The sequence below is a fragment of the Carassius carassius genome, chromosome 30, assembly GCF_963082965.1.
Source record: "Carassius carassius chromosome 30, fCarCar2.1, whole genome shotgun sequence".
Lineage (NCBI taxonomy): Eukaryota > Metazoa > Chordata > Actinopteri > Cypriniformes > Cyprinidae > Carassius > Carassius carassius.
The window spans coordinates 28,444,749-28,472,082 of NC_081784.1; the positions used below are offsets into that span (position 1 = coordinate 28,444,749).

The window sequence follows — 27,334 nt, forward strand, 5'->3', positions numbered from 1 at the left end:
TGTGGTCCACCGTGTCAAACGCTGCAGTCAAGTCCAGGAGGATGAGAAGAGATTGGAAACCAGTGTCTGCTGACATCAGCAGGTAATTTGTGACTGATGTTCTGTGATGTTTCTGTGATGATGCTGGGGCGGAAACCAGGCTGGGATTTCTCAAATTTCTCTAGAAGGTGATAGTTCTAGTTCTGGGGTGTGAAGATTAAGGAGACTGCTCAGAGATCAATTGTACAGTAGAAGTCAACTGGCTTAGTGACTGAGGAGAACTCAACAGAGCAGAGATGCTGGAGATCTTTGCTCAAGGTGTCTAGGTTGATCTTTTTCAAGTCCCTAAAGCATATTTGGTGCTTTTCTTTGTCAGTCGCCTGGAGCTAGCGGTTAGCCAAACTCTTCAGCATAGCGAGAAGATGGTCCACATGACAGCAGGATGCATGAGTCAGCTAACAATCAATCGCAGAGGTAGCAGTCCTAGCCTTGAGGCCAAACCTCAGCAAGACAGCTGAGTGGCTGCCCAAACATACCTCGCAGTAGCAGTACTGTATAATGGAAAATTCAAGGTGAAATCCAGATGAGAGGATATCACAACTCCTGTCTCAACAATGACACCATATTGCTCATCATCTTAGGGCTCAGGAAACCATCAGCCATTGCCTCTTGCAAACAAGCACTCAGGAATGTTGTCTGATGTTGCAAGAGGTTTTGAGGCATTGTTTCACAATGAATTATCCCTGATGCTGTGTGGAAAGCTATGTTATTCCTCACACACATAGCACTGTAAACATTAACGCTCCCATGAGACGCTGGCCAATGACAGACATCTCTTCTGAAGGCCTTTCGCCTCTGCAGCTCCAAAAGTGTGAACATTGCTTTTGTCTTGAATACTGTGCCGCTGAAGTCACCTCTCTGCCTTACTGACCTGCTTTCACACAAGTCCTCTTGTTCATTATCCCCAGTGAGTGCAGCTGCATGACTAAAATAGACATTTAACTTGGCTTCTGGGTCATATATATAATATCCCCAGAATCCTTTTATTCAAGTCATGCAGAACATTCCATTCCAGAGTTAACTATAATAATCCTCCATATCAATTTATCCAGCACGTTGTTACTTGCCTTTTTTCTTTAAGGTGAAATATGTTGCTACCTTATTCACAGTAATCACAATCAAAACCATTTATGAAGTAATTTATCTGATTGGAATAAATGTGTCTTAAATAAACAGAAAGTCAAGCTGAAGTGATTCTACTGAACTCGCTGTTACTTGCCATCTCTAATGAGTGTGTTGATTAGGAAAATCTGAAAAACAAAACATTTGCACAAACTTTAAAAGGTAGTTGGCCCTAATTTAGAAAATACTGAAAATAAAATGAGTTCTGAGACTGAGGTCTCTGCTAAAACTGTCCTGGAGATCACTTCATTTTATCCAGGAACAGTATATTCATGTAATGTTCTGTAGGCACGTCTGCATGTGCTTCATGGTTAATAAACTGATAATGTGCTCTATCATTTATTATAGGAGCTTTTTTAAACCAGAAGTGACTGCAAATGCCCTGAAGACAATGGCACACCTGAAGAATTAATGAAGTGTGTGTGGAGTTGCCAGATCCCTCCCAAAAATAACCTCCGCATAAGTTAACACCCTCCATTTCTGACTTCATTGTTTTTATATTTAGATACCTATAATTATATCACAGCATATTAGGAAAGGATTCTCTTTCTACCACCAACAAGCAGTAATGTGCACGGATACACGACCCCAACGCCATGAAACAGACCTACCTTTAAGAGGTGCTGATTTATCCATTTTGTAAAGGTCTTTTTCTGGACTCGGTCTCTTTCATCTGAAAAACAAGAGGGATAGATGTTAGAACTTCTTTCAGAATGATGCAAAATAATATCTAGTAATTTTCTTAAAATATTAATTCTATAGCTTGTTAACTAGAAAACAAATAACTCTAGAGGAGTATGTTTTTAATAAATATATGCACCACATTTTCATTTTTACATGTATTTTTACTTAACCTGTTTCCATAATTGAATGTATGTTTAAAAAAACCTGTCGTTTTATTACATCTTTTAAATGTTCATATATCAACAACAAATTGCAGTACAAACATAATTAGATCATTAAAATATTGATATAAAAACTGCCTTACTGTATGTGCAATTTACATGTCAGTGATTTGATTATTAAAGTTAATATATTATTAATTAAAGATTATTTTTGCTTACAATTTTTGGCTAAATGAAAACTTTAATTTTGCTTTTGGAGTTTGATTAAAAAAATCATAATAGTTTAGGTGCATCACACCATTGTTGTTTCTCAGGGATTGTGAATGAAGTGAACTGTCAGTATTTACATCTGTTCATAGTAAAGAAAATGCATCAAAATGTCTTCCATGTAAACAGCATTAGATTCCAACATGAAGTCTGTACACATTCAGCCTTTAGTTTTAAAGGCTATAACCTCGTAAGATGATGATAAATACTGATGTTGTCTGGCCAGGAGGGTTTCATCATGTGGTAATGCCATGTTTCTAATTCTGGACAGGATATGAAAGCTATTTCCAGAAAAGACTCAATCCCAGGCAAGTCCTGCTTCCATTACACAGCGCTCCCGACCACAGTATTTTGTTTCCCGTGTCCATGACAACAGATGTGCCTGCGTCACACAGCTCAGCCGCGAGACCATTCAGAGTTTAAAGAAAAGAAGAAGCATCTCAAATCCCCATCAATTAACAGTCATTTTCATATAATATATCTGCTGGACACAATATATTTTGTTTTTGAGCAACATACAGAATATTATAAATAGCAGAATTGATATTTTCTTTGATTTGTTTCCTAAAAGGAAAAAAAAATAAAGACTGAAATCTTTATTTTACCTAAATCTGTAATTACAGTTATTTAATTTTATTTATATGATTCATATTATACATGTCATTTATATCATATCATATAATTTAGTTATATAATAATAATCATACACATCATTTGATTGAATAATAACCCAGTTTGAAGCAAAAACAGAATTTTCTGACAAGCTTTGTGAAATTATAGCACGTCAACACAGTGTAACAGTGAATGATCTGCTTGCTACAGTACTTTTCTCTTACTTTTCTGTGAATCCATCTAGCGGTTAACAGATTTCATATTATTACATAAATGACATTTTGGAAAATGATTGCATTGCAACGCAGTTTGAGTCCAGAACAGAGAAAAAAATTGCAATAAGGCAAAAAAACGTCCGGTTACCGATCACATAAAGGACAAAGTATATTTCAGTATTCCGCGCACCATCGGCATTACGTTATTTTTGTCATCAAGAGGGCTCACAGACAGCCGCGCACCCTGTGGTACTGCACATGTGTCGAGCTCATCCGTCCACGCTCATCTGTGTGCGAGACGGAAAGGAACGCTGAATGTGAAATGTCCCCGGGTCTTACGTTCGGTCATCCTACACATACATGACACGTGACTGAGCGCTCGCTCGCACCAACAGGAGGAGGAGAGGTCAGTGTTACTCTCTGTTACTGTGATTCCTACTCTTTCAGTCAGTGAGGAGACATACTGCAGGAACGCTATATACCTTGAAACCGGTAATCGTCCCATGTCCACTTGTGCTTAACATCACTTGAACGTTTGTTCGATGTTGCACATAAACATATAAAAGGTCCTGTAACTGAGACCCTGCAGTGCAGAAGAGCGGCTGAGAAGTGAATCACCATCTGTCAGTTGAAAGAGAGGAACGAGCTCAAACTAATCTGAAAACTACATGTTTACTCTCTGAAGTAATGTGTGTGCTGTTTGTCTGGGCAAACCTTCAGCCGTCTGTTGCTATGCATCTGCTAGTGTGTTCTGGGTGCTTGCCAAGTCAAAAGCCTCTGTTATATTCTGGTTTTCGAGATATGTTTCTTTCCTTCAAACGTAGATGCAGGCTATATGTTTTTTTTATCCATCAGATGCAAAATCTGATCACTTACTAAAGTAACAGCACAGCTCGCCTCAGCAAGAAACATGAAGAAAAAATACTGATCTGACACATGCCATGTTTTTTATTAGCAGGTTAATTAACAGATAAGTAAATTGAGATTTGGTGACAAATATTTCATTCCCCCTCAGGTGAAAATCCCATTCTGAATCCATTTCAAAAAGTCACTGCGTGCAGGTATTTACACAATAACACCAATCATCAATCAGATTAAACTGCTATTGTGTACAATGTTGTACAGTATAAATGCCTCATTCATGTATTTATTTATTCATTAGGAATGGTTGTTGTTTGCTTAGAGTGACTGCTGGAGGAGAGAATGGTTGTTGTTTGCTTAGAGTGACTGCTGGAGGAGAGAGATGAAGTTATTTTGATTAAAGACAAAATAATAATGTGCATGGATAAATCATTTAGAATAACCACTGCCCAATTCATGAAAAAAAAAATTAAACTTGAAATTTTATTTCAGTGAAATGCCAAGGCATTATTTTTTATTTAATTTAAGTTGCTTTAAGTTAACATTTCTCAGCTAATGTTTATATTTGATTTGATTTCAGCTTTGATTTCAGATTTCAGCTATTACAAATTGTTTTAGTTTTAGTTAACAAAATAAAAAAATATTTTAAATGCAGCAAGACAACATTATCTGTACAGTAAGAAAAAAAAAGGATATTCATTTCTGTTTTGCTAAAGAGACTAGCATTTTTTGTGTCATTAAATTCTTAGTATTTTGAGATACATAATCAAATTCTGGGAAATATGCAAACACAACATCAGTCAATACATATCCAAAAATCGATTTATACCAATAACCTAAAAAATCTCTGATATCAGCCAATAAACTAATACAGTAGTCACATGCATCCTTAAAGAACACGGACATACATGAAAGACACTGAATCTGTAATCCCAATCTGAAGCAGAGCTTGAAGCATGAATGTGCTGACGTGAGTCGACTCGACCTGACACGAACATCTCCCTGTACTCTGAACCTTCAGCACTGACAACACAACATCTGGGAAGCACACTGCAGCAAAAGCAGGCAATCAGGCAGACGGAGCGATGGCAGGAAGCTGAGGAAAGCTACTGACCCATGCAGCACATGAGCGCCACCAGCGCCGCGGTGCGCCGGCCGTCTCCCCTCATCAGGCTGACCGACCCCAGCTCAGGTGCCTTCAGCAGAGCGTCGTGCATGTCTGACAGCCACGCCAGTGTGTGTGTGTGTGTGTGTGTGTGTGTGTGTGTGTTTCCCAGAGCGCTGCTGCTGAGGGTGGGACTCTGCTGTCTTCCCCACAAGCAAGCAGCTACTCCCTTGCTTTTCCCCTCAGTGTTCCTTCACAGCCGTCTAGAACGAGTCCCATCAGGTTTTCCAGCAGCACGCCGTGAGTAACAGGCTCCAGCGCATGCTAAATGTTTACATGAGGAGGTTGAGTGAGTTACTGGCTCAAGCTCTGAGGATATGATTCTGCTGAGCAATATATTCAGGGACTCTTTCTACACAGCTTTCCAGTGAACATATATGCCCCCCTCAATATATGCTAATATAGTTCTGCTGCAACTATGACAAAGCTGTTCTTTTGTATACACTGAATTATCATGGTTAATTAAATACACTAAATTAATTAATCACTATTAATTACCAGTCAGAACCAGTTTTATTGTTTATTTTGTTATTTTCCAACAACAACAAAAAACGTCCAATAAATAAAACGAAATAAAGAAATAAATCAAAAGTAATAATAGAAATATTAAATATTTACATAGCAATAATAATTAAAGACATTTAAATAATCATTTAAATAACAATAATGTATTAATCATCCTGGGGAGCCCTTGGAAATGTGCTTAGGCCTTAAAGGGATAGTTCACTAAAAAGATCATTCTGTCATTATTTATTTACCATCATGTCAGTCCAAAACTGTAGGACTTTCCTTCTTCTGTGGATCATAAAACAAGGTATTCTGAAAGATGTTTCTACTGATTTTGTCCTTACAATGAAACTCACATTTTTCAAAATAATAGGACAGGAGTCTCTTTTGGGCACCGAAAGATACTGTAAGAACACAAAAAACATGTCCAAAAACATCTCCAAATTCCGATTTGAAGCTTGTGACATATAAATGCACACATCAACCAGATCAATTTATTTAGCTTTCATATAAACACACCATTCAGATTCATTGATCGGAAAGAATTCAGTCTGAACCAAACATTGTGCTGTAAACGTAGTGAGTGTAGTTTCTCTCAGTATAGTCCAGAGACTGCAGGCAGTTCAGAAGCATCGGCTTAAAGAGCATAGAGCACAAAACATGGTGTTTCTGTGAGAGCTGTGCTACAGAAACAAGGCTTCGCATCCAACATATAAAGAGCTGTAATAATAATAACCAACTCTTTATTACCTTTTTACAACATTCAGTGTATGGAAAATAACCATCATGACAGAAATGCACACATTTATAAACTGTAAGAAGTAAAAAGCCAGAAACGCAGTAACTGTAAGAGTAAATAATTAAAATAATGATGATGATGATAATTATAATAATAACTATGCACCCATTTGTAAGGAAGCTTATAAATTAACTTCTCTATCCAATGCTGTCACGTCACGTGACAAAAGAACGAACGATAGGTTAAAGATGTTATACAGTCTGTTGTTACAGAGCCCCGCACATGACATGCAAGAAAAAATAAATAAGTTGTGCACACGATTTGCTAATTCATTCTCTCAATGTTCTAAAACGTGCACACGATTACTAAATCGAATTAGAAAAATCGTGTGCACAACTTATTTATTTTTTCTTGCATGTCATGTGTGGGGATCCGTAGTCACGTGATGAAGGAACGACTCAAAAACCAGAGGACTCGATAGATGAAGTAATCAATTCTCTTTCCGGCTCAGACTGCATTGGTAACTCGAACCCGAAGACTTGTCAGATAAGAGGTGAGCTAATCACAGACTGAAGACCCAGGTAAACTATGAATTCAACTTTTCGGTTTATTATAGCATCACAGTTTTGTATTGTTCGTAGTGTGATCAACATTTGCGTAAGTACTAAATGTGTAAGGGAAGTAACACGTAAGATTTTAATTATATTTTAATAAAAATGAACAAAATGACTCGAAAAAATATTCGTTAATTTTGGTGAACGAGACTAAAAGGTCCGAGTCGGTAAAATGATCCAAACACCAAACATCACTACAGAGAAACCATAATGTTGGAATCACTTTCAGAATGATTTTTTTCCAGACAAACAGACACTGTGCTTGCAAGATAAATTAATGAAGGCTGGTCAGTTTTCAGTATTTTTAACAAAAATCATCAATTTAACGCAATAAAAGCTATTCACTTACAGTATATTCTTCTTGTGGTCTACAAAGATTCAAATGAGTGTTTGTGGGTGTTGCATTAAAAAAAGACTAGTGACAAACATCTTGAGGCAGAAACTTTCCTGAAGAATGAGGTAGTGATGGACTAATAAGAGAACAGCGCCCCCTTCAGGATGAGAACAATCTCTGTATTCTGGCTTGTCCAATCGCAGCATTCTTCCACATACTGTACCAATGAGTCAACTCTCCATAAAACTCAGATAAACTTACTGACAAGACTTCGGGAGACGATAATTACACTTTTATCAAAGTAAATTGGAGTTAAGGGTCACTAACCCTCATAAACAGCTAATTTTACAGCTCAAGCCTTCATTATGCCACAGTGACTCTTGACAGATTATATAAACAATTCTCAAGGCAGAGTCTTAACCAAAGTAAACGAGCCCGTGCCTGACGACAAGTAATAATCAGAGAAGGATGACTAAAGCTGTTCTATTGCTATTTATCACTGCACACAGATCACTTATAAACACGTTACGCTTTATAAACCACGTGAAGCTGAAGAGGCATGTGAGGTGACTGCTGGGTGTATATGACTGGACAAAAATTATTCCTGAATAGCTGGACTGTTTGAAACAGGTCTCTTTAAAAGTACTTTTAAATTTATATATATATATATATATATATACATGAGAATTGTCAATTTGTTCCAAAGCCATTCCCATATGGTGCTGCTAGTTGTGCCGAAATGAAAGATTTCACTTTTACCGATATGTTTGCACAGACGTGTTTGAGTGATAGTGTGTGTTTGAAATGCCTGACACGCATCCCACATCTAGTGAGATATTTATCCCACGTTATCTGGCCAGAACAAAGGCCTTGCGTATTCAAGTTACAATATCCAGTAAAGCTTTTAAAAACAATCTATAGTTTCAGGATGCAATACGCTCGAGGTAAAAAGTATAATGCTGATGAAATGCTAGAAGAGTGTAATATCCACTTGACCCCAGGTGACCTTTCCTCTTCAAGGAAAAGAAAAGCTATAAAGCAACTATGCTGATGTGTAATGACAGTAATACACAAAACAGATAAGGCATGAAAAACACTGACCTGAATGACACAAGCTTCATTATCTCCATTAATAAAACTAATCACAGCAATGACTGGATTTAAGCAATTAGTCAGCAATCCAGCAAAGTCTAAATTCTGTATTGCATTCAGAAAATTAAGACCAATTCAGATATTCTTCCCTTTTATGGCAGATTTTTAGTGCTGTATTGTGCTCTGACATTTACATTTAAGGGGAATAGAGTAATTTCTATTATTATCTGGTATGATATTAATAAATTAGCGAATAATTTTTAAAAAAGGTCACAATACAAAACAAAAACAACAACTTTATTTTAGATTTAATTTGTGGTGAGAGTACACCTGAATAAATATAAACTCTGTTTGGCGTGAACCTGGACATGTTTGAGAAATTCACTTATTTGTTTTTTCTCAGCTTTCTGCACATTGCTTCTTCGGGTTTAATATGTAACCTCAAGGTTTTTCGCCTCATTAAGCACAATGTTCTTTCCTCCGTCAGCGAGAAAAGGACTTTGCATACAGTACAGGACCGTGTAGAGAACATGCAGTGGACCGGGGAAGCAGCGTGATCATGCTGAAGGTGAACGTGTCTATGAACAGGCTCTTCAACACAATGCAGATCTCCTGTCATCACTGGCTGTGTGCTATCTGTGCCTGGTATTATGCCAATATTCATCTGGGATCATAAGGGCACTGCTAAAAATATCATCACATGATCAAAGATGACATCTATACAACATTTACAGTAATGTTCTGCTGCACAATGTGGATTTTAACTATGACCTCGGCATTCCCAGCATGCAACAGCCTGTTACTGGTCATTTACCAAATGTTTTACATTCAAAGCTTATTCAGAGCAACTTGTGCAATATTAATTGCAGGGATCGTCCCACTGAAACAATCCAGGGTTAAGGGCCCAGCCCAACACAGAACTAGCAACCTTTGAACTAGTACAAGTTCCCACACCAAACCCAGATGAGAGAACTTGCTGCAGTTTACTCATAACATGTTACACCTTTCCTGCTTTCCAGAGAACATCTGATTTACAAAGTGAGGTTTAGAAAAAGCCAGACTTCCAGCTAGGAAGAAAGTACAGAAATCCCAAAACTCTGTTGTATTTGATCTGAATGTATTATGTGAATGAAAGCCTAAATTAAATCTGTTCATCATATCAATCGATTGTGTCTTTTGTATGGTTTGGTCCCTTTTTACAGTGTCTTTATTAACTTTTTACATTTTGAAACTTTGGGTTGATGGACTTTTAATGGACGGACAATGATAATACGGCGATGATCAGATCAGTTTAGAAAGGTTTGCAGAGACAGGTGTGTAAGACAGTTAATGACATGCAGGTGTACAGCTGCAGAACAAATGCTTGCATTGCAGTACATTTATCTTTGGCAGTTTGCTGGTTTGTTGACAATCATACAACTGCAAAGCTAACAGCAGGACTGGAGGTTTCTCATCTTCCATATGTCTGCCAATCTATGTGGTTGTGCTGTTGGAAGTAACTAGAAGAAATCTTCCACATCTGCCTTTGAATGGAATGGAATTGAACACAGCACAAGACTTTAAGTCTTAAAAACAGGGAAATAAACACAATGGGCCATTGGAGATAAACAGCAATTGGCATTCTTCTCATTCCAAGGCAGTGAGAAAGCCAGAAAATCTCCCTCAGACAAGGCCACAGATTCATGAGACAGGGCCTAAACGCCTTCATATTGGGCCAGAAAACATTCACAAACACTCTGAGATGGGAGGTCTGCACCTTGTGTAGAATCACGTCCAATGTCCTTTAGCTAAAGCAATACAACAATGCATTTCATTGCAATGTTAGCAAATCTAAGCAAGCATCAGCAAATAATCAAGTACCTTTCAAAGATGCTGTCTACACTGCATGCGCTCCACAGTTTTATCTAGATTTGATGTTATGCATTAGCTTCCAGTTTATGGTAGATTGGGTTGAAGTGTAATTCTAAAGCTGTAAAAACTATTGATGGGTAATAAATCTAATCTAATAAATAAATCCATACTGTCACCCTGGATTTATTTGGAATATAGTTTTCCCATAGTATTACCTTGTTAGCTTCGCAAGTATAGCACATTCCGTACACAATGGTAATTCAAAGTGCTTTACATAAAAGAAAGTAAAATAATCATGAAGAAAAATAATCACAAAAATAATAGAAACAATTTAAAAACATTGAAAATGATTTTAAAAAATTACTTATTTAAAATGAATTTAAAAAAATTTAAAATATAAAATACAGTGCAGTCAGTTCGGACATTGCACAGTGCTCATTCATTAAATGCACAGCTAAACAGATGAGTTTTGAGTCTAGATTTTAAAGTGGCTAATGTTTTAGCACATCTGATCTCTTCTGGAAGCTGATTCCAACTGCAGGCGGCATAATATCTCATTATAATAACTTCCCAAATAACCTCCCTGATCTATCTCAACTGCTATTTGTACCCAAAAATACACATGAACTGTAGACGAAATTACTGACAACATGGGCACTATTTTCTCCAATACATTAGAAACTGTTGCCCCCATCAAATTGAAAAAGGTTAGAGAAAAAAGTACCGTGCCATGGTATAACAGTAATACTCACACTCTCAAGAAAGTAACTCGTAGTCTTGAACGCAAATGGAGAAAAACTAACTTGGAAGTTTTTAAAATTGCATGGAAAAACAGTATGTCCAGCTATAGACAGGCTCTAAAAACGGCTAGGGCAGAGCATATCCACAAACTCATAGAAAATAACCAAAGCAATCCAAGGTTTTTATTTAGCACAGTGGCTAAATTAACAAATTACCAGATGCCACCTGATTCAAATATTCCACCAACGTTAAATAGTAATGACTTTATGAATTTCTTCACTGATAAAATAGATAACATTAGAAATACAATAGCGAATGTAGATTCTACAGCGTCTAACACTTCAGTTTCATCCATCGCACCCAAAGATAAACTGCAGTGCTTTACAAATATAGGACAGGAAGAGCTAAATAAACTTATCACTGTATCTAAACCAACAACATGTTTATTAGATCCTGTACCCACTAAATTACTGAAAGAGCTGTTACCTGTAGCCGAAGAACCGCTTCTCAATATCATTAATCCCAAAACCATTCAAGCTGGCGGTTATCAAGCCTCTTATTAAGAAACCAAAACTAGATCCTAGTGAACTGGCAAATTATAGGCCTATTTCAAATCTTCCATTTATGTCTAAAATTTTAGAAAAACTTGTGTCTGCTCAATTGAGCTCCTTCCTGCACAAAAATGATCTGTATGAAGAATTTCAGTCAGGTTTCAGGCCCTACCATAGCACAGAAACTGCACTTGTTAAAATTACAAATGACCTGCTCCTTGCGTCAGATCATTTCTAGTTTTACTTGATCTTAGTGCTGCGTTTGACACCATAGATCATGACATACTCATAGATCGATTACAATCGATTACAAAGACGGATGTACTGTTACTTCTTCTACAGTCAAAAATCTGGGTTTTATATTAAACAGCAACTTGTCTTTTGAAAATCATATTCCCCATGTTACAAAAACTGCATTCTTCCATCTTAGAAACATTGCCAAGCTACGAAACATGTTGTCTGTTTCTGATGCAGAAAAGCTAGTTCATGCATTCATGACCTCTAGACTGGATTATTGTAACGCACTTCTAGGTGGTTGTCCTGCTTCGTCAATAAACAAGCTACAGGTAGTCCAAAATGCAGCTACTACTAAATATTGTAGAAACTTAATTTTCTGTAAAGTTGCTTTGTAACGATTTGTATTGTAAAAAGCGCTATACAAATAAACTTGAATTGAATTGAATTGAATTGAATTGAATTGAATAATAACTAAAGGCGGACTCCAAGATGCTAAAGAATTGCTAATGACACAAATGTCAACAGCTATTCCTTGAAGTACCATGTAAATATCAGTAATTATGGTAATGGTTTAGTATCATGAGAAATGTCATAAGTAACCATCAAAATATTTTGCATTAGCAGCGATTAACCCTTTAAAAGCCACACAAATACCGCAAAACAGACTTAACTAATAGCATTTTGCTAAGCTACATTGGGCTTGGTAAAAAAAATGTTTACCATGAATATGTTGCTAATAGAGAATGTTTTACGTTAAAACACAGAAATGATGAATGTCTGTCAATGAGAACAATGATTTTAGGGTCCAGATGGTGAAGCTACAGCATGTACCAGCAGGGGTTAATATCAGCAAGCTAACCAGCCAGACCTGCACCCCTCCATCCAGCCACCACTGTCTACACTATACATGCCATTATAAGAGCTTTATCTTAATCAGGTTGACTGTCTCAAGCGGCCAGCAAGAGAGATCAAACTGGAGAGATCCATTAGCTCCAGGATGATTTAGAGCAGTGGTTCCCAAACTTTTCCATTCCACGACCCACCTAGACAAGTGTAATATATTTCACGACCCACCAAAATATAAAAAAAAAAAAAAAAACAACGAGTGAAATTACTTTAAACCTAATCTTACTTAAAATTTTTATGACAGAAATTAAGTATTTAAGAAAAATAACCATTTTATTTTAGAGTACAACTGAAAATTTCACTACAAATTTACAAGTTTTAATTTTTGTTTACTGGCGTTAAAATATGTAGTGTCCATAAAAACGTGAAGCAGGCTCACTCCAGTGAAGTGTGATCTGCGCTGCTGTGTTTTGTTGCATTCATGATCCTTCCGTGTGTGTCGGCGAGAACGGAGCACAATCCAACACTTTTTTAGAAAAGCATAAGAAGCAAAGCAGAACTATCTAAAACAGTTTGGAGATTAAAATAATTGTGAAATAGGTAAAAAAAGACCGATTGAACCTTTTAATGACATTGCTCTGAGACCTTCAAAACACGCAACGCACACGGACTTAATTGCAATTTGAAAATCACACTAAGGATATTGCAGTTCATTATTAATGTTGGTGGGCTATATCGTTGTGATGAGTGGGTTCCCAGTTCCCGCCTCCTTCTTCCTGTGATTGTGAAGATTTTAATGTTTTACACTGGTGCCGAAGCCAGGGAGGAAGGAGGGGCGCGCTGCCGAAGATCCTTCGCCGCTGGGGTGAATCCGCAGTGCCATCGAGCAGGGCGAAGGAGTCTGCCGCCGAGGGTGCTCGATGTGGTGGGCTGGAGTGAGTTGCCGGGGGGGGGGGGGGGGGGGGGGCGAACTCACTCCAGCCCACCGCCTCGATGACTCCTTCGTGGAAAGAGGTGGGAACCGGCGGACAATCAAACAAAGTTTTAATAACCAAATAAACACAAAACAGCGCGACAGCCCCTCTCGGATGACTGCCATGCACAAATAAAAAACAAACACAAAATAAAACCCAGGCCTGGTCCTCTCTCGTCCTTCACTGTCATCGCTCCTCTTTTGTATCTTTCCGATCTCCTCCGTGGTTCTTGAGACCGGTGAGTGTTGCTCATTTCCCAATCACTCCACCGGCCTAGCTCTGTTCCCATGGCACTAGGCCCCGCCCCACTCGTCACATTCGTGCAGCCCTAGACTGAACTGTGTTAGTGTCTGTGTGTCATTGAAACGCAAAATTAGCTGCAGCCAAGTGACTTTGTGCGACCCACCTTGTTCCATTCCGTGACCCACGAGTGGGTCGCGACCCACAGTTTGAAAACCCCTGATTTAGAGGATAACTGTGTGATAAAGCTGCATGGCCAGAAGAGAGTTTGGATCACGCCACTGTGATGTGTATTGATTACCGCCATTAGGACTCAACCATTTAGGCTTAGATGTTATAATTAAACTCTCTGGAGGGATCGGCTATGACAATAGGTCTTCCTGCCAGAGACGAAACTACTGTGCATTACTGTCACAGCAAAGAAATGCAAATAAACAGAGCTCTATTAAAAGCTCAAATCCTCATTTGATTAAAGGATCTTTCATTTACAGCAGACAAGAGTCTGAATGCATGTTTAAAATTGCTAAATGGGTCACCGCATTGGAGGACAAGCTTTCAAATAGAAACAAGTCATCTTTTTGTATCCACTTGTTCAGGAGAATCATGCCGTGCTGCTGAGTCACAGCTCTCCATGACTAAAGAAAATTCCTGTTTTGACATTCACTTTTCTTCCTCTGGCCTTCTTCGTTCATCGTCACGTTTCGAGGCGTGGAAATGTATCACAATAACAGACCAGTGTGTAAAACTCTCAGACATATTTTAAAGATTCTATGCCACAAACTTATGAATATACGAATTATATATATATAATTCTTACAAATAACTTACGAATATTTCTCGTAGTTTGGAAAATCCAGTGTTTAGTTGATCATAAAAAACGCTCGTCATCATAATTGTAAACTTGATGGCTTTCTTCTTTCGCGAGGGAGTTTGGCACCACGATATCTTTGTTTCCAGGTAGAACATTAAAGAACGTAACACACGTGGCTGTATCCTGTAGAATTCAACCAATAAGATGACGACTTTGAAACTCCTGAAGTGTTTCCACTTTTGTGTCCCATATTGCATCAGACGTTTAGCCAACGGTCCGTGAGCATGACGTCTAAAGCAAGTCACGTCACCTTTATTTATATAGCGCTTTAAACAAAAAAGATTGTGTCAAAGCAGCTGAACAACATTAATTAGGTAAACAGTGTGTCAATAATGCAAAATGACAGTTAAAGGCTGAGGCTGAGACTACAACCTTCTAAACTGGTTATCACTAAGAGTTCAGACAATTCTACACAAAATGACCATTTATGATGACTGACTCTCTGAATTAAACATTCAGCGTAATGTGATCATTTTAGTGCTGCAACGACGTGTCGACGTCATTGATTACGTCTACTACAAAAATACGTTGACATGCGTGAAATGCGTTGACGCGTCACACTGTTTACATCTTGCGTAATGGCATAGTGCGAATTGAGAAAGTTGCATTCTATCACAAAAACAGAGACCACTGTTATCAAAAGTATGGGAATACTTCAAACAGAGGCGAAATAAAATGCCCATTTGTTCCCTTTGAAAAAACGATATGGTGTACCACGGCAGCACAAATGCGATGCACGAGCACCTCAGAGGAAAACATCCTGGTGCTCTCCGGTGTTACGGTTTAACTGGTTACCATGTGATCTGGTGACCAACTTCCTGGTTCAGGTCTCTGCTGCAGATGTGATGGAACGACCGCAGCAGATTCGGCGATTCTAAAAGCACAAACTGATGTGATATTATTAAGTGTCTAATAAACGCAGACTTGCTCATTGCATGATTCTGATATTCTTGTAAAGATTACAAGTTATTGGTATGATCACCCGTAGCGGCTGAAGCAAGGATAAAATAAAAAATAAAGTAAGTCTGTGTTGGTGCAGGTTTCGAACACGCGTTAGGGGCCGTTCATATATCTAGCCTAAAAACGCGTGGAAAATGCTAGTCGCGCTGCTTTCTCCTTCTTTCCAAAGCGCTCGGGAAGTTGCGCCCCTGGGATGTCTGCCGTTGCTAAGCAACCATGACGTGCTCTCTCCATGAAGACGCAGAAATTTCAGCAAAGGATAAATGGATTTGCAGCACTAAAAATCGCTTTTAGTAGCTCTGCTACTAAATTAATTTCAAAATGGCAATCCATATACAGCTATGATCAGTAGTTCCTTCATCTTAGCTGAGCTTTCAACGTTGTTACGGGGAAGTATGAAACGAATGGTTAGTTCTTGTCACATGACCCGCGGTGAGCTTGCGGCATTCTGAAGAGTTGAGATGTATTTAACTCGATGCGGTGCGGACGCGCCTGTCGCTTCCATTATGAGCGCGCATACCGCGCGCCTACAATGGAAATAACGAATTTGAACACGCAAAAGACGCGATATGTGAACGGCCCCTTAAAAACAGCGCGCCGCGAGACAACAGTCACAGACCACCGAGCTACCCAGAATCAGCTCCAGATCTCTGGAAACCATGCTAAACCATAGCAGAACCCTGACTACATTTTATGGTTTGTGATGTTAAAGAACAATTAAAGAACAATTTGTGGCTACTGTGGTTTAATTATAAGCGCTATCGTAAACTCATATTTACCATAGTAAAATCATTTTCTTTGCCTCTTTATTTTTGTATACTGTAAAAACTTCAACCACATTGGTTGAAAATGAATAAAGGTTGAAATATTATATTAGAAGTTGTACTTATATTTTTTTGTAAAGTTATCCAAAGGATTCATTAGCTAATCAAAAAAACAACATTAGATTAATTATTTATTGTAATAAAAATAATCGTTAGAGTAGTCGACTAATCGAAAAAATAATCGTTAGTTGCAGCTCTAGATCATTGACAACAATGTTACTGTCTGAAATGTTTATGGTTCCATACAACAGGAATTACTATTCAGTGTTTACTTTACACAGTGCAACAAGTCCAATAATAATATTCCATTCTGAAAATAGTAGTTGTCTTAACCACAAAAATGTGTTGCATTAAGGAATTTCTGTTTATGTTAGTTCATAATACATTTATTCCTGTCAACATCATATCTAAAAATTAGTATATATCAAAAATAAGAATAATAATAGTGAATAATTACTAAATTGCTAAATTGCAAACAAGCAGGCAGAGACCACTGAAAATGTGGGTCTTGGTCCACTTTCAAACGAGATCTGGTGCGGTTCGAGTGAAATATGAACACAACACAGACCAAATACTTCTAAACAAATCAAAAACAAGAAGTAATTACAAGATGTGATGCTATGCAACATTATGAGATGACACGTTGAGGAGGTAAAGTGCCTTTTATGAGCTACTTGTGAGTTTGCAGGTGGTGAAAATAAAATTATATGTACACGCAAGAATGAGCGCGCTCAATCCAGCAGACGGCGTTACCCGCAACGTCACTTTAAGTTTTTTTTGGGGTGTTCGATGAGTTCTGTCACAATATATACGTCATTCAAGCCGACCAATCAGGTTGTGAACGTATCACTATGCCTTTAGGTTTGCTGTCTCTAGGTTCGCTGTCAAAAATATCAATGTGAACTCTTAGGGGACCAGGATCAATGTATCATTTTCCTTTTTGGTCCAGACCAAATGAATAAAATGAACCGAAGTGTGAACACACGTTAACCCAATCTAATTGTTAATTATTACCAGTATTGCATACTTCAGGAACCTGATCAAATCTTTCATTCTAAATTCTTTTTTTTCTTTTCATTTTTATATTTCTGGATTCTATTTTAATGCTTAAATTAAATTTTAGTAATCAAAAAGCACGTCTAATTAATTGAAATCATAAAAAAATTAACAACAATGTATTAACAGTTAATAAAGGCATCTTTTAAAATGTAATCAAATGAAAATGTAACAACAACAGGTTCACTTTTGTCTAGATACAGAGCGTGGGAAAGGTGCTGACTGGAAAGACATGATCACAATCAAATCATTAGTTTCTTCATTGTAAATTAACCTGTATATTTCATGTCCGTCCTGAGGCTGTATAGCAGGTTCCAGCAGAGCATCTGCTGCACTGGGTGTGTTTCCTGCATAAGAGCTGCCGGGGGCGGAGCCATGACTAACCACATGACCTCACTCACACAAAGCTGAGCTGTCTGGAGCAGGAGCAGGAGCTGGGAGCGGCCGCATACTGATCCAGTCATCATGGCACCCGGACAGCACGTTCACTAACACACACTAAGACTGTGACTTCATCAAGCACCCAGTGAGCATTATCCTCTTTTGAATCACGACCCAACTACTTTCTGTCCTGTTGCAACTGTTTTCCATTTATAAGCAGAAACAGCTGGGATATCCATCAGGAGCCAGTCTTGATCAATAGCTAATGCATTCTTAGCTCAAACCGTTTGCTCTCAAACACTCTCTATTTAGTATTGGTGAATACAAATTTAAGTCATAGAAAAACATGTTACAAATTAAAATTTGAATAAAATGACAGAATAAACCTGCACCACTTAATGAATGATGACTTGAAATACATGATGGTTGAATAAATCTTATTCATGGACTGTTTTGTACATTTGTTTTGTTTTAATGTGATTGGCAGTTTGTATTTGATTTTTGAAACTCTGCTGGTTTGCTTGGAAGAGCATCTGCAGCCGCTGATGACATCATGCCGTGCACAGCTGCCGAACGGCCCTCTGGGAAATGACATCCAACTCAGGAAACCGTTTCAAGATGAAATCCTCCCTATGTTAAAGAATATTTGAATAATTATACTGTATTGAAGTAAAATAATACTATCCTGTTTTTGTTTCTTGTTTTTCTTGTGGCATTTTAGCATTTTTTGGCACTGCAATAAATACAATAAATAAATAAATCAATGTTGATTTACATTGTAAATCATGTATCTAACAATAATTATTTAGTGATATGAATTAAAAAAAAAATACAGTAAAAAGTATTTCACATGTCCAATGCAACAGATTAAAGATAATAAAAAGTTACTTATTTAGCAGTAAATTAGATGAATAGAATTACAGCATTAGTGACATACTGTATAAAACATGCCAGTAATTCAAATGATTTTTGATTATTGTGAGATTATGCACTTACACAAGAACTGTAGCATTAGATTTTTCTGCTTTCAGCTGAAAGTCTAACTAGTCAATGAATTATATACAGTTTCCATTTGGAGAGGCTTTTATTGCCTTATAGTATATTGAATAGAATTAGTAAGGACAGTATACCAAATTTGCATAGAAGAAGAACCAGTTGCTATAATTCATCATTATAGGCTTGTATCACACACACATATATGTCAGAATATCAGTCATTAACTGCACAGTATGAATATTCATATTCTGATAAACTTAATCAATAGACTGAAAGACTAGAGATCAGAGCTACAGTCAACACATTGAACACAGTGTCTGATTTCAGGACATGTTTGCATTCGTGTTCAATTGTTCAGCATTTTATAAGACAAGAAATTAATGCTCTCTAATATATACTGATGCTTATGAATAATAAATGAATGCTTCAAAAGTAAAATATGCTGAAGCTTCTAATGTGGAAGTTTAAACGCTGAATGCAACAGATTTTTCACACTGTGTAGAATTTCACTGTGTTTTTTAGTATGCAATCATTTGTACATTTTTCTCATCTCTTGTATTTTGTCTCTTACCATTACTATTCAGCCATTGGCAGACAAAGAGAAAAACAAGCGGATAGTCTCCCCATTGTTGTGATGTCGGGCTGGTTGAGCTGCTCAGACAAACACAGCTTTTCAAAGCAGCACAGACACACAGTTTTACTTACAGCTGTGTCTGCATGTTAAACTGAGATAAGAAAAAGTCTTTTTTGACCCTATATTACTAGACACTTCAGCTGTAAGTCCATGATGATCATCTATGTGAATGATTCCACCAATCTCTCAGTCTCCTCACAAGTCTCACACAACGTCTCTCTGGCTGAGAGCAAAGATCTGTCATCGCTCCAGTGAAGCCGAATTCTTCTCTTTTCATCACAGAGAAAGAGCTCTGACTGTGGCTGCACGTGAGGAATGCATTCGCTGGGTAAAGAGTAATGCACGCTGCTGTGGACATTCATAGTGTGAAGCTCTAGCACACTCAAACAACAGCTACCACTTGTCACAGTTATCACATGATTGCCAAATTATGATTATTAGATAGATTTAGAGAGTGCGTTGGAGGAGGGGCTGGAGGGAGGATGAACACAAAGACAAGGAGTCATGGATGTTATTATCAAGTAGATAAAATAAAATAATAATAATCAAATCACAGTAACATAATGACTCAGCCTGCTTTGGCCAATGCTTATACTCTCTGCCAGGAATAAGTGCAATGTCAGGTCACCCTTCTTTTTCTTTTCTCGTTTTTATGAGGGATGCTGTGCTGATACTCCAGCACGGATGTTAAATAAACAGTGTGTTATCTCTGTTCACACCATTATCTCACTATCAATCTGTTTTTTAAAGTGATAAAATATAACTTAATTCACACCATATTTCTGATATTATCGATCAATCTTATCAGATTAATTTTGATCGTTCACTTTTATTTTATATTCGTGAGTGCAGTACACCTGCAAAGCATTAGCACTCGTTAGCTTGTCATTAGCGTTTTCATTCGAACCTATCGCTGTTTTCTTTTCTCCTCTCCTCTCTCTCGCTCCAGTTTTTCACAAGTTCATCAATCAACCGCAGTAAGAATATTTCACCTAGCACGTGAGTAATGGCTTCTCCTGCTATTGTTATTTGCACCTCTTGCCAGATGTACAGTTTATCTATCTCTGTCGCAGATGAGGGATTCACATGTGATAAATGCAGGGAAATAGTTAGGCTGACAGAGAAGATTTCAGAATTAGAGACACGCATCCAAACTTTAATTGAGGACAGTAAGAATGTTAGGGCTCTAGATACGGCTTTGGATGCGTCTAGCTCAGGGATTCCTGTACATTGTTCGGTTCCGGAAACAGAGCCCCTGCAGCAGGGCAACTGGGTGACGGTGAGGCAGCGTAGTCGTGGGTCAAAACACCGCTCTTCTGTTCCGATCAAAACATTAAACAGGTTCTCCCCACTCAGTGATGCACCCACTGAGAAACCTGATGAAAGTGCTCTAGTTATTGGTGATTCTATTGTACAGAATGTGAATATAGAGACACCAGCCACCATAGTCAAATGTTTACCGGGAGCCAGAGCGCCTGACATCTTGGCAAATTTAAAAGTGCTGGCAAATGCTAAACGTAAATACAGTAAGATTGTTATTGTTATTCATGCTAATGATGTTCAATTTTGCCAGTCGGAGATCACTAAAAATAACAGTAAATAGGTGTGTGAACTTGCAAGCACGATGTCAGACACTGTAATATGCTCTGGTCCCCTCCCTGCTTACCGTGGTGATGAGATGCATAGCAGATTGTCATCACTCAATGGCTGGATGTCTAAGTGGTGCCCACAGAATAACATAGGTTTCATAGACAATTGGACGAGCTTTTGGGGCAGATCTGACCTGTTGAAAAGAGATGGTCTTCATCCCTCCTGGGGTGGCGCCACTCTTCTCTCTAGAAATATGGCAAATAGTCTTAGTGTTTATACTTGACTAACTGGGGCCCAGGTCAGGAAGCAGACAGACTAGCTAAACCGACCGTCTGCTAGCTGCCTCCCGTCACAGAGGTCAGTTAATTCTCAGCACATAGAGACTTTTTCACCTAGATATCACACTATAGAGACTGTGTCTGTTCCCAGAACTAGAAAATACAAAAAACGTCCAAACCAAGTAAAGATTAACAATTTAATTGAGGCTCAACAAATAAAAAACAGATGCAATGTGGATAAACAAATGATAAAGCTTGGCTTATTGAATATCAGATCCCTTTCTACGAAAACACTTTTTGTAAATAATAAGATCACTGATCATAAAATGGATGTGCTCTGTTTGACAGAAACCTGGCTAAAACCTGATGAATACATTATTTTAAATGGGTCCACCCCCCAAGATTACTGTTATAAACATGAGCCGTGTCTAAAAGGAAAAGGGGGAGGTGTTGCTTCAATTTATAATAACGTTTTCAGGATTTCTCAGAGGGCAGGCTTCAAGTATAACTCGTTTGAAGTAATGGTGCTTCATATAACATTATCCAGAGAAACAAATGTTAATGATAAATTTATTTAATAACGTTTTCAGGATTTCTCAGAGTGCAGGCTTCAAGTATAACTCGTTTGAAGTAATGGTGCTTCATATAACATTATCCAGAGAAACAAATGGTAATGATAAATCCCCTGTTATGTTTGTACTGGCTACTGTATACAGGCCACCAGGGCACCATACAGACTTTATTAAAGAGTTTGGTCATTTTACATCCGAGATAGTTCTGGCTGCAGATAAAGTTTTAATAGTTGGTGATTTTAATATCCATGTCGATAATGAAAAAGATGCATTGGGATCAGCATTTATAGACATTCTGAACTCTATTGGGGTTAGACAACACGTTTCAGGACCTACTCATTGTCGAAATCATACTCTAGATTTAATACTGTCACATGGAATTGATGTTGATAGTGTTGAAATTATGCAGCCAAGTGATGATATCTCAGATCATTATTTAGTTTTGTGCAAACTTCATATAGCCAAAATTGTAAATCCTACTTCTTGTTACAAGTATGCTAGAACCATCACGTCTACCATAAAAGACTGCTTTTTAAGTTATCTTCCTGATGTATCCAAATTCCTTAGCATATCCAAAACCTCAGAACAACTTGATGATGTAACAGAAACTATGGACTCTCTCTTTTCTAGCACTTTAAATACAGTTGCTCCTCTATGCTTAAGGAAGGTTAAGGAAAACAGTTTGACACCATGGTATAATGAGCATACGCGCACCCTAAAGAGAGCAGCCCGAAAAATGGAGCGCAGCTGGAGGAAAACAAAACTAGAGGTATTTCGTATTGCTTGGCGGGAAAGTAACCTATCCTACAGAAAAGCATTAAAACTGCTAGATCCGATAACTTTTCTTCTCTTTTAGAAGAAAACAAACATAACCCCAGGTATTTATTCAATACATTGGCTAAATTAACGAAAAATAAAGCCTCAACAAGTGTTGACATTTCCCAACACCACAGCAGTAATGACTTTATGAACTACTTTACTTAGTATAAATATATCTAAATTACGGCCTATGCTCTCAATGTCAAATGCAGAAATGTTAATCCATGCATTTATGACCTCAAGGTTAGATTATTGTAATGCTTTAGTGGGTGGTTGTTCTGCACGCTTAGTAAACAAACTACAGCTAGTCCAAAATGCAGCAGCAAGAGTTCTTACTAGAACCAGGAAGTATGACCATATTAGCCCGGTCCTGTCAACACTGCACTGGCTCCCTATCAAACATCGTATAGGTTTTAAAATGTTGCTTATAATTTATAAAGCCCTGATTGGTTTAGCACCTCAGTATTTGAATGAGCTCCTTTTACATTATAATCCTCTACGTCCGCTACGTTCTCAAAACTCAGGCAATTTGATAATACCTAGAATATCAAAATCAACTGCGGGCGGCAGATCCTTTTACTATTTGGCGCCTAAACTCTGGAATAACCTACCTAACATTGTTCGGGAGGCAGACACACTCTTGCAGTTTAAATCTAGATTAAAGACCCATCTCTTTAACTTGGTTTACACATAACATACTTATATGCTTCTAATATCCAAATCCGTTAAAGGATTTTTAGGCTGCATTAATTAGGTAAACCGGAACCGGGAACACTTCACATAACACCCTATGTACTTGCTACATCATTAGAAGAATGGCATCTACGCTAATATTTGTCTGTTTCTCTCTTATTCCGAGGTCATCGTACCCACCAGATCCAGTCTGTATCCAGATCAGAGGGTCACTGCAGTCACCCGGATCCAGTACGTATCCAGACCAGATGGTGGATCAGCACCTAGAAAGGACCTCTACTGCCCTGAAAGACAGCGGAGACCAGGACAACTAGAGCCCCAGATACAGATCCCCTGTAAAGACCTTGTCTCAGACGACCACCAGGACAAGACCACAGGAAACAGATGATTCTTCTGCACAATCTGACTTTGCTGCAGCCTGGAATTGAACAACTGGTTTCGTCTGGTCAGAGGAGAACTGGCCCCCAACTGAGCCTGGTTTCTCCCAAGGTTTTTTTCTCCATTCTGTCACCGATTGAGTTTCGGTTCCTTGCCGCTGTCGCCTCTGGCTTGCTTAGTTGGGGTCACTTCATCTACAGCGATATCGTTGACTTGATTGCAAATAAATGCACAGACACTACTTAACTGAACAGAGATGACATCACTGAATTCAATGATGAACTGCCTTTAACTGTCATTTTGCATTATTGACACACTGTTTTCCTAATGAATGTTGTTCAGTTGCTTTGACACAATGTATTTTGTTTAAAGTGCTATATAAATAAAGGTGACTTGACTTGACATGATTCATTGATTCATTATTCTAATTCTCAACAGTAAAATCATCAAAATATAATAATAAATAATAAACAGATATGTCTTTATTTAATTGTTGCTGTAGTTCTAAATAAAATGGTTTCATTGGCTTTGGAAGAAGAAACTGAAATTGTGACGATAATGACTTCTGAATCAATTCTGGAGTCAAGCTCATTGCATTGTGGGAAATAATAATACTAATATAATAATAATGTTGAATTGGGCACATTTTGGCAAATAGGGTGAGGCAGGTTATCCAGACACAGACACAGCATGCAAGCACAAATGGCTTTTTATCCAAAGAAACAGAAATCAATTAATGAAACAGCTAAGAGAACTAAATGTCCAAGCTGTTTATTACAGCAGCTGATCACCATTAAAGCCTCTTTTCATCATGTTTGTGAGTTGAGATCATCTGAGGAGCATGACATGAACATTACCAAAGGCGATGTGAAGAAACAGACTCTCATAAACAAAAAAACAACCAGGGTCTAATAAAAGCTTCCTGTTAAGTCAAGACAAAATATGAGGAGGAAATGAACATGAGGATGAAAATCATTAGAGGTGTTTCCTAGGACAAGCAGCACTATTACTATCCTATATCCAACATTTCTATTAATCAGACGCATAAGTCAGTCAATAAGTTGAGGCTACAATCTGACAGCATCACATATTACTGCTGCTAAGAAATCAAGGCAGAAAGAACAGAATGACACTTTATTGAAACAGCAGCTCTCGTGTTGTACAGGGCTAAAGAAAATTGCTAACTAACAAGCAGCACATTGTATCATTATCCTCAGATGTTTATTTCATCAGTCTTCTGTGGTTTAATCACACTTGGCTATATTGTGATTGTATTTCAATTATCTGTGCAGTATACTTTTCTAAGCGATTTGACCTTTGAGATCGGATGATAAAATGGGTGAAAAAAGCCCACAGAGCTGCAATGACTGAGAGACGAAACTCTAGAGAGCAGAATATAGAGATTGGGAGGTGGGGCCAATCAACCACCCAGAATGCAATTCACAATTTAAACTATGCAACTGGGATAAGTATTTTATTTTAATTTTTTTTAACAAGTTTTTAAGCTAAGAACACAAGTCTGTCAACTGTCTGTGGTTTTAAGAGAAGCTCTGTGGCATGAAACTATGTTCCTACTGACACTAAAAACCCTCTTAGATGGGGAGCTAGTTGCTGAAGCACATAGCTATTTCTTATATATAAATATATATATAAATGAATACCAAAGACTTTTGCATTCTCTGTCTATATTATGGAAACTGGTAAACATATCAGTGAAATTCCCCAATAGTAATTCCAAATGGCCTTAGCCTATGTTTCTCTATTCAAACATCAGCGGTCAGTAAGTGCATTTATTTTGCGATCACAAACGCAAACAATACAGTTGAGATCTCACGACAGAACACAGACCGGCTGAACGACGCTTTCATTAGATCGCTCAATTCCAGCTTGTTAGTGTTTTCAGATTATCGGCGGCGGCTCTTCCGCAATGAGGAGTGAGCACGTGCGCATGGTTGCCAGATTGCATCATTACAGATTGATCATTACAGCTCTCGTAGTAGAGGGGCGTAGAGCAGTCAGCAGTTACAGGTTCCTTTTTTGGACATTCGGCGCGTTCTTTTGGGAAAGTATGCTTGAATTTGAAATATTCGATATTCCCGATATATTCAAATTGTACATCGTCGTCAAAATTATTCCGATATTATTGCTAATATTCGATATATCGCCCAGCCCTAATGCGAGGTCTACTTTCTCATATTTGACACACACATTTCTATGGCTTCTAAATGATAAACAAATAATCGAAATACCTGCGAGTTCTCCTAGATGTGGTGCTGCGCTTTTTACTCGGTGTGTGACTAGGGCTGTAGCGATAGTCGATAAATCAATTAATTGCACGATAAAAAAAATAAGCTCGATAATATTTTCGTCCGCGATAATTTTTTTCTATTTTTATTTAAATAATGTAGCATGTCATGATGTGATGTGGGGTTAGTCTAGAGCACAGCCCGTGGACAGACCGTGGCTGATGATAAAGAGATGACATCTTGCTAGAGTGACCAGATTTGGGAAGCTCCTTTCATTTGCTTGTGGATGTTTGCGTCGCAAGTGATACAGCATTGTACTTGCACAACTATTGTACTCTATTTTAATAGCGCGCAACATATTTTGCAAGTAGCTTGTTGTTTTCTCCTTCTTTCCAAAGTGCTCGTGCAGTTGCGCTACTGACGCGTCTGTCATTGCTAAGCATCCATCAGCTGCGATCTCCGTTACAACCCTGTAACTCTGCTACAAGATCTATTTACGAAGAAAAGTAAAATAAAACTCTGCAGTGTTTTGATGCATCCCGTTTTCAAAAACAACGGGTATTTTCACTCTGAAGGAAGCTGATTGAGTTGGTTTTTCTCACATGACCTGGTGCGCTTGCGTCATTCTGAACAGCTGAGATGTTTTTAACTCGATGCGGTGCGGAAGCGCTTGGAAAAAAACAAGTATTTCTTCAAGTATGAGCAGCGCATACTGCATTTGAAATAACGAACTTGAGCACAAAAAAAGATGTGATATGTGAACGGCCCCTTCATCGAGCTTAATGTTTACTTTCGGTTAACGTTTAAACGGTCAACATGAGCATCCCTAACTGGCATGTAAACATAATATAACATACAAAATTCATTCTTTTTAAGCCACACAAAGTTAACATGTTGGTATTTCTTGCTCTGAAACTGCCATAAAATAAAATAAAAGTTTATTGATCTTTGAAAAGGTGTACCTGCATTTTTATGCCATTATCATTATATTAGTTGAAACTTGAAACAATATTATCATTTATCACGATAATTTCTTGGACAATTTATCGTCCAGCAAAATTTGTTATCGTGACAGGCCTATGTGTGACTAGCATATTTAGTTTTTTTGATTAGGTAATCATTACATGTTGTAGAATAGAAGCAATTACAGTGTGAGTATAAATACAATATCCAATAGGTCCATC

At 37.9% G+C, this 27,334-nt stretch overlaps 1 protein-coding gene across 2 annotated transcripts in view; it reads right to left on the bottom strand.

Moving 5' to 3' along the window:
• Positions 1-27,334, bottom strand: part of LOC132110986 (dystonin-like) — a 158,164-nt gene that overhangs the window by 118,198 nt on the left and 12,632 nt on the right. For both annotated transcript variants that reach the window (XM_059518140.1, XM_059518141.1), the window contains exon 5: positions 1,773-1,834. In XM_059518140.1, coding sequence (XP_059374123.1) covers positions 1,773-1,834 — 62 coding nt within the window. The remainder of the gene's footprint in view (positions 1-1,772; positions 1,835-27,334) is intronic.